General features: G+C 44.3%; 1 protein-coding gene across 3 annotated transcripts in view; it reads left to right on the top strand.

The window, feature by feature from the left end:
• Window positions 1-493: 493 nt before the first annotated feature.
• Window positions 494-9145, top strand: part of LOC128882506 (forkhead box protein D1-like) — a 10401-nt gene continuing 1749 nt past the window's right edge. Inside the window, exons 1-3 of one of the 3 annotated variants that reach the window (XM_054134115.1) lie at window positions 494-877; window positions 6876-7460; window positions 7537-7735. In XM_054134115.1, the coding sequence (XP_053990090.1) occupies window positions 814-877; window positions 6876-7460; window positions 7537-7735 (848 nt within the window). In that variant the 5' untranslated portion in view covers window positions 494-813. Of the gene's footprint in view, window positions 878-6116; window positions 7461-7536; window positions 7736-9145 lie in introns of those variants that run through there. The other 2 variants (XM_054134114.1, XM_054134116.1) reach the window with 2 other exon arrangements.

Raw genomic sequence — 9145 nt, 5'->3', positions numbered from 1 at the left:
TTCTTTCTTAACCATTAGCTGTAGCAAATAATTCTGTGCCTTTGTATGCAATAATTTGATGCTTAATAACATAAATCCCAGCGTTCTTAATCCTGCATGCATTAATACTATCCGCAGGTAATACATGGATGCCTCCACCCTAACATTTAATTTGTATAATACGTAATCCCGACAATATTCCTACAATTAATTCTCCAATTTCGCCCAGCGTACATCCAGTTGGGGAACGACTTTCTTCGACAAAGAATCGCGTCATTCGCTGACACAGCAGCGAAAGGCTTCTGCCGCCGCTTCAGCGTGGCGATTCTGCGTTCCACATTCGTATTACGGTTAACAGTCGTAAGCGAACGCGCTGGGAAACATTTATCGGTCCAATAAAGTGCGCGCGATAAGGCTGGCACGAAATAGTTGACACGCTTATTTATAGACCGCGGATTATCGCGTTAAACGTTGCCCTAATCGCTCGTTCTGCGGTAGAACTTCTACCACCGCGATTTCTACGCTCCCTGGACGTGATTCTGGCTGTGAAGGCGATCATGGAGTTTTGTTAGACGAGTATCAAGTATCGTAGATGTGTATCAAAGTGGTGTATCGTGATTAGGCGATCAAGCATCGTATCGTCGCATCGTTTCGTGTCTGAATCATAATCAGGTGCGAGTCGAGTGGACGTATTGACCGTTGCTCAGGCGTTGGCGAAGCACCTTCAAACTAGAGGGGGGCTGAGGGGACAGAGGAGTACTCTCGCTTTGCCTAAATCTCTCCAAAGGAGTTTCTTCGAACAGCCACACTGCATAGTCGTATATCTGATGCCTGATGATTTTTCGGTCTGAAATCAAAGTTACAAAAATCAAAATGACGGATCCAATATGGGCGACTTGTACGTTGAAAAGTTCTTAGATTCGTATGAAATTTCATATACCTGGGTTTCTCGGTTCGCCTAATTACCTTCTTACAAGCTAGAACTAAGCTGTTCCATAAGCTTACAAAATTAGTAAATGTATAAACAATAACAACGTGTAAAGAAGGATACAGTCGATTGCTATTTAACGAGTCGTCTACTAACTGCTTGTTTACTCTGGAATTAGGCCGTGGATGTAATCGTAGCGTTAAAATAGATTTGTAGTAAACAAGGGCATGGCTTTGGACTAATCGCTAATGCTTGATAAGGTAATCTTGAATCGTGATCCCGTGGAGCTTGCAATTTTGTGACTTGGTGAGAATGAACATCAGAGAAGACTCCATTTCCAAACCTGCCGAAATAGAACACTCGATTAAAAATCATTTCTAACGCCTTTTCCTTGTAAACAAATTTGTAAACGATTTTTAGAAATATCAAATTAACGTTATTCCATTTGAAACGTACCGTGTATCAAAATGTTTTATACTATGCAAATAAAATATACGCTCTACCCTATACAGTCCGGTACTTAAACGACAACATTAAAGATAAAATCATCGCGGGGTCGAGGAGTCGCCGAGGTCGCGCTACAAAAGTTCGCGTTTGTTTACAGTAACGCGATGGACGATTTCACCGCAAGTGTACACCACAATTTGTAGCCAATTTCGTCGCGATCGTTCGACGAGGCTGTTTCGCTGGGACATTGATAATAACGTCGATAACGCATTGACGAGGTACCCCATTGCGAAATGGGCGAGAAAGGGGGCGACTCGAGATAAACAACGCGGCAACGAACCAAGCGAGTCCGAGATGGTCGGGCCCCCTTTGAAATTATCTCCGCGAAGTTAAGTAACTCCTCGCCTTTGTTTTCTGGTAGCGATTCAGTAAAGGAACAGTAACACGCAAAATTTTGGGCCTGTTGGACTTCCTCCAGCTTTAATAAGTTTAGTCCTAGGCTATCTATCCGAGTAGGTAGATTCGGTGCAGATATGGATTCATAGTTGGAAACTTGAACTCTTGGTAATTCAAGCTGCCAAAGCATCAGTGAATTGATTTCCACACCTAAAAATTTGAGACTTTGGTTATCTATGCATATAGCTTCATTGCAGAGATGAATTCGTAGTTGGAAATATGGAAGCTTGGTAATTCAACGTACCAAAACTGCAGGGAATTAACTTCTACGCCCAAAAACTTGAGACTTGGGTTATCTATGCGAATGGGAACCTTCGAGGAACCATACATTTTCAAAAATGTTGTGCTACCATAAGTTTGTCCTGTATAATCGCTAATAAAATTTGTCTGGACTTACGATGACTTCATCTGAAAATAATCGTCATCTAACTGTATTTTGTAAACGCTGTTTACCAATTACAAATTCATGCGCAAATATTCATGTACCTCGCATTAATCATAGTTCTAGTTCTTCCCAGCGATTAAGTTTGTATTTATAGAAGCTCCTGCTGTACGTTTAAACTTCCCCCACGCAACAGGAGTAGGCAGGGTCGAGGGTTAAGCGAGAACCCTAGAATTCGACCCCTGCTGAAGTTTTGCCGCCACCGGTAATACTGCGTTATGGATACGCTTTCGAGTTACTATCCAGAGGCACGTGTTCCTTCTGGGTGGAATGGATGCTCCTTAATTAGCTGGATGGGTCATTAGGCGTGCCACGCGCCCCAGGGGTCATAATATTCAATCGCGAACCTTTTTATGCGCCATAGCGTAGTTAACTGGCTGTTATTCAACTCCGACACCTAGTATACCTTCAGTAAATGAAGCGTAGTTGTTGAATCTTCCAGGACGAGCATTCTGAAACAGAAAATATAGGACTCTTGAACGTGGCTATTCTAATAATAAATATCAATAATAAAATATGTTAAAAATCAAGGGTTTCAATTACAAGACCAATTCCATGCATAAAAGTAAAGCATCAGTGTTAGTTTGAAGTGTCTAGATTTCAAGATCCTCACGGTAAAGTAACACCTCGTCACCCTCTTCATGAAATCTCATCGACAGCCATACGCAAACGGTATCGTACCTTGCGTAGGAAAATATATAGAGAAACCGTGCGTATCCCCCGGCGCGAAGGTCGTCGTCGCCGCAGAAAAACCATGGCATTCGCATTCCTGAAATGCTGCGAGTCCCGTCGAGGAATCGGCGTGCGGCGCCGATAAGCGAAATACGATACGTCGTGACGTCACACTGCAAGCCCATGCTTCTCTCCGGTGCTCTGCAGAAACTTTCTTTCGGTTTTCTTATGCGATTCCGCGGGCTCTAGGTTGCCCTAATAACAGAGGAGTTGCACGTGATCGCTTTAGAGCTACATACAAGTGGATACAAAGTAATTATTTTAGGACGCATAAGAACTCGTAGATACACAAGCGAATGGTCCATTGTTTAATATCAGAGCTGTATTATTTACGCAACACTGTACGAACAGTATTGTGCTCTTAAGTGACTTGTCTCTACAAAATATAATCTTGCATTTTTAAATTATGGTACAGTACCATCGAATCATTAATGGAATTATTATTCTTGTCAGCTGTGATGTACAGGGTGAGGCATTTGGAACAAGCCAGCTGAATAATTCGCTTGTCTCTACAAAATATAATCTTGCATCTTTAAATTATGGTACAGTACCATCGAATCATTAATGGAATTATTATTCTTATCAGCTGTGATGTACAGGGTGAGGCATTTGGAACAAGCCAGCTGAATAATTCGCTTGCTTTTAGCGATGGAAGAAAGAGTGTCGAACGAGAGATTAAACTAATACTTAATATTAAAATATATAATTTAATATATGTATTTAATGTTTCGTTTAATCGTGTCGATACGTCGAGAAGCACGACAAAAGTTTGACCTCATTATCGCCGTTCGTTTCCGAAGAAACGTGGACTCGTTTCGCGAGCCTGTAAAGTCTGCAGAATCTACCGACGTTGTCTGACCGACATATATCTGCAACGTTACAACAATATCGCCGCGAAGGCCAAACTTTCGCAAGCCCTGTTACACCACAGCTTTCCACGTCGAGCTGAACGTGGCGTTTTTTCCTGTGCCAGTTACGTAATCACTTTTCCACCTCGAACAGCTCCCAAGGTCTTTGTATACTATATGTATACTATATGTATACTATATACTACGCTTACAGTAAAAAATCGAAATCTTATACACGTTTCCAACATGTATAAGATTTCGATAACGCGTGAAATAGTCGCCTATATGCATTCAGAGTCCTCTTCGGAGGCTACCGTTTCTACTTCGACTCTGTCGAAGCCTCAGAAAAAGCCCAACTTCCGTCTCGAATAACAAAGTCAGGTAACAACAGTTCCCAGAACTTCCTGGAATTATGTTGCATTACAAATCTGACATAAATGGATTATTTATGGATTAATTCATGGATATCAGGAACTTTTATCGGGAGACCTGGGAAATCCGTGTATTCGTATTTTCCTGTTGAGAGTTTAAATCGAAACAAGGGATCCCGTGACGAGAGCAGATGCGGTCTGGCGGGTGTCGCGTAGCGATCTCCAGTTGCAGTCAGGTGTGTTGGCGAAACGTTCGACGTTATCGCGATCTCGTTGCTTGCTTGCGCACCGTCGATCCGCCTAAGAAGACGTAGGTGCGCGACACTCGCGTGCACCGCGAGCTCCCGTCGTCTTCATCGGTCGTTAATGTTGATATCGCTCGTCAAACAGGGACGCGCCATCTGCAAAACGTAACAGGCGATCAACACCGGAACTTTTGAAAATGGAGAGTGGAGAAGCAAAGATAATGGACGCTTTGGATTACCAGAGGAATATTCTTGAACATCTCTGCTGGGATCTAGAATTATTTAGACTGTTGGAAACTGTATAAAGAGCTCGCGTGCACCGCGAGCTCCCATCGTCTTCATCGGTCGTTAATGTTGATATCGCTCGTCAAACAGGGACACGCCATCTGCGAAACGTAACAGGCGATCAACACCGGAACTTTTGAAAATGGAGAGTGGAGAAGCAAAGATAACGAACGCTTTGGATTACCAGAGGAATATTCTTCAACATTTCTGCTGGGATCTAGAATTATTTAGACTGTTGGAAACCGTATAAAGTTTCTCGTGGACACAGTCTCTCGTCTTCTTTTTATTCCACGTTGCCAGAGATTTCTTGGTTAGACGATAGAGCAGCGACTGGGATACAGGTCTCGAAAAGCGTCTCCTGACCCTGCCAATAATCCATTTGGCTGAAAACGAGATACCGCGTTCAGCTTTCAAAACATTGCTCTCCTAGTGTCCCAGACGAACCTGGAAATCATATACCCCGGAGGTTTGCGTTAGCGGGATATCATGTTTGCCCGGGATTCGCGTATCCCAGGATCGCATGTGACCGATAACAATGTAATCGAACGTCGACCATAGGAAATTGGAGGCACTCTCTCTCTCTCTTCCTCTCTCTCTCTCTGCGGTCCTATTTCCAGTGGAAAAACTCACGGGGACCGCAGAAATATTACAGATAGAGTCCTACTGCAAGAGAGAGAAACAAAACCGCGGTACCTGACTCTGCCTACCGATTTTTCAATCATTTCTGTATTAACGATAGATACTTATCGTTTATACTTTGAATAATTACACGTACACTTTGCATTTACGTTGATTGAAAGTACAACGGGCACAGCGTTTTTTTTTCTACAATATCTCTATCGCCGAGGACTCTATTCATCAGTTCCCTTTTGTTCTCCTCCACCCGTCCCTCCCTCTTCTTGCGCCGTGCTTAACTTATCGGTGTCCGGTTACGTTCAGTTCCAGTTACACGTGCCGCGTATAATACCGATGTTCGCTCGACGCCGTGGGCACGTACGCACTCCTTTCCTCATACGTGTTCCCTCCGCGTTTTCCAGCTACCTCCATCCTACTTTCTAAACGTCGACGCCATGTTTCTTCCCCGGAACTATCCAGCTTTCTGTACTAACTTTCTGTACTAACTTTCTGTACCGTGGTGCTACTGTAGGGCAAAGTAGAAGAAGGTTATTGGAAACTTTTATTACAATGAAATGTATCGAATACCTTAGATTATCCACCTTTTACGGTGAATTAACCTCTCTTACCATATCTTTCTTCCTACTTGACAAAAGCACCATACACGATGAGACGTCCATTGTACAACAAAGGTAAAAAGAACATTTGAATATTTACAGTTGGCCAATTCGGTCCCACTTGTGAATTCTAGTAAATCTAGTATGTGTTCTATAGTACAGAGAGTATTTAAATGCTAGAATATTATGGAGCACTTGGAAGAAGGACCTGCAACAAAATAAGAGTCAGCGTTCTACCAGCTGAGAAGCTGTTGCAGCGCCGGTGGGTGGTCGCTGTAATTTCGGTGGTACCTTTCGCAGGCGCGATGGCACCGGATTGCTATCGGCGTCCTGAATCACGATTTCTCCAAACAGTCCGCGCTTATCGCTCCCGAGGCGCCCGTGTCTCGGGTGTCGGAAGGCGAGTTCCCTTCAAAGACCCAATTGTTTTAACCCCGGAGGTTTCTGGGAAGCGGCTTCCGTGTGGTCGTGTCGCGCGCATGTCTCGAGTCCATTGTCCAGGTTCCCGGAGTCCCTGGCTGTCTCCAATTGAAATCGCCTCGCTTCTTGGGCTCTCCTCGTCTCCTCCTTGAACGATAACCAGTCAAATACTCGAACAAATACGCGAGATAGATATTACCATCACTTTTCCTGTTGAAATCCATTTTCACTAAGAAGAAGCTTCAGGGCTCCATGGTGGATCAATTGGTAGCTCGTGAGACATTAAAGGACCTGCAATGGGAAGTCTCATCGCAGCCTAGTTCTAGCACCATCAGGTTACCACTCGTTTCTTTCTGAAAATAGAATACTTGAATCAGAAAACATTGTAGTGGTCGTATGAGTCGATACTAAAGAAACCTGCTACAAGACCATGGAATCCTCATTGAATAGGTTAGAATGAATCGGTTGGAATGAAATGAACCCGTTTCAGTGAGCAGCTTCGTGCCCGAGATGCAGAACGGTTGCATGGGTTCGAAGGAGTTGGACGGGTCGGTGAGGCTGGCGAAGAACCTGACGTCGCACCACGGCTCCCGCGGTCATTACCACTCTCACCACGGGCTCCACAGTCCCAGCTCGTCCGTGTCGATGCATTCGACAGGGTCCGGTCATCATCACCAGGAGGAGAAGGGCTCGTCCCCCACGAGCGGGCTCCACAGCGCCGCAAATAGCAATCCTCCGACGCCCTCGGCGCCCTCCGTGCCCGCCACGTCCTCGGACGTGTCCGCTGCCACCTCGGGAAGCGGAAACGACGCCGGGAGCGGCAACGACGCCGCGAACAAGAAGCCACCGTTCAGCTACGTCGCCCTGATCACGATGGCGATCCAGAACACCGCTCAGAAGAGGGCGACGCTCAGCGAGATCTACGCCTACATCACCGCCAGGTTTCCCTACTACAAGATGGACAAGAAGAGGGGCTGGCAGAACTCCATCAGGCATAATCTGTCCTTGAACGAGTGCTTCGTCAAGGTCCCCCGCGACGGAGGCGGCGATCGCAAGGGCAACTTCTGGACGATCGGTTGGTGATCGACGTTACGCGACTTTACAAAGTAACGTTGCCCCCTGACGGCTACACGATACTGTCCAATTTGCAGACCCGCAGTCCGAGAACATGTTCGAGAACGGCAACTTCAGGAGGCGTAGACGCATGAAGCGACCCTACAGGAATACGCCCTATCAGAAACCGCTGTTCGACCCCTTTTCCACCACGCACGTCCACCTGGGCCCTAGGAACCTGTTTGCCCACTCGCCACCGTCCTACGCACCGCCTCCGTACACCAGATACGACACCAGGTATGACAGTAGATATAGAGTTACTGTTTTAGGACCACGGGCCCTTGTATTCTTTGTTTGGTAATAAATTTGACCAGTAACGAACGAACATCTGCAGGTACAATCTGAACTTCTTAACATGGAGGGGATGTAGATTGTACCTGCAATGGAAAAATCATAAGAACGTCATGAATCTAGTAAATAACTTGTTACGTAATGACGAAAAACATCCTCCTACCTGTGTATCATGGAGGGGATGTAGATTGTACATGCAATGGAAAAATCATAAGACCATCATGAATCTAGTAAATAACTTGTTACGTAATGACGAGAAACATTCTCCTACCTGTGTATCATGGAGGGGATGTAGATTGTACATGCAATGGAAAAATCATAAGACCATCATGAATCTAGTAAATAACTTCTAGTTTTTAACATGGAGGGGATGTAGATTGTACCTGCAATGGAAAAATCATAAGACCATCATGAATCTAGTAAATAACTTGTTACGTAATGACGAGAAACATTCTCCTACCTGTGTATCATGGAGGGGATGTAGATTGTACCTGCAATGGAAAGATCATAAAACCATCATGAATCCAGTAAATAACTTCTAGTTTTTAACATGGAGGGGATGTAGATTGTACCTGCAATGGAAAAATCATAAGACCGTCATGAATCTAGTAAATAACTTGTTACGTAATAACGAGAAGCATCCTCCTACCTGTGTCTGCTTGGCTCCAATCAGAACCAATCTCCAAACGATTTCAATTCTCTAATCATTCCTCATGTACCTCTCCAACTACGCCTGGTAAAGTCACCTTAAAAATGGTCGTTCGTTGTCTTCAACAATCCTCCTACCTGTGTATCATGGAGGGGATGTAGATTGTACCTGCAATGGAAAGATCATAAGACCATCATGAATCTAGTAAATAACTTGTTACATAATAACGAGAAGCATCCTCCTACCTGTGTATCATGGAGGGGATGTAGATTGTACATGCAATGGAAAAATCATAAGACCATCATGAATCTAGTAAATAACTTCTAGTTTTTAACATGGACGGGATGTAGATTGTACCTGCAATGGAAAAATCATAAGACCATCATGAATCTAGTAAATAGCTTGTTACATAATAACGAGAAGCATCCTCCTACCTGTGTCTGCTTGGCTCCAATCAGAACCAATCTCCAAATGATTTCAATTCTCTAATCATTCCTCATATACCTCTCCAACTACGCCTGGTAAAGTCACCTTAAAAATGGTCGTTCGTTGTCTTCAACAGTCCTCCTACCTGTGTATCATGGAGGGGATGTAGATTGTACCTGCAATGGAAAAATCATAAGACCATCATGAATCTAGTAAATAGCTTGTTACATAATAACGAGAAACATTCTCCTACCTGTGTATCATGGAGGGGATGTAGATTG

This window comes from Hylaeus volcanicus, unplaced genomic scaffold (genome assembly GCF_026283585.1).
Source record: "Hylaeus volcanicus isolate JK05 unplaced genomic scaffold, UHH_iyHylVolc1.0_haploid 12034, whole genome shotgun sequence".
NCBI classification, from domain to species: domain Eukaryota; kingdom Metazoa; phylum Arthropoda; class Insecta; order Hymenoptera; family Colletidae; genus Hylaeus; species Hylaeus volcanicus.
The sequence above is the reverse complement of the archived record's forward strand: the minus strand, read 5'-3'. Positions and strand labels throughout refer to the sequence as shown.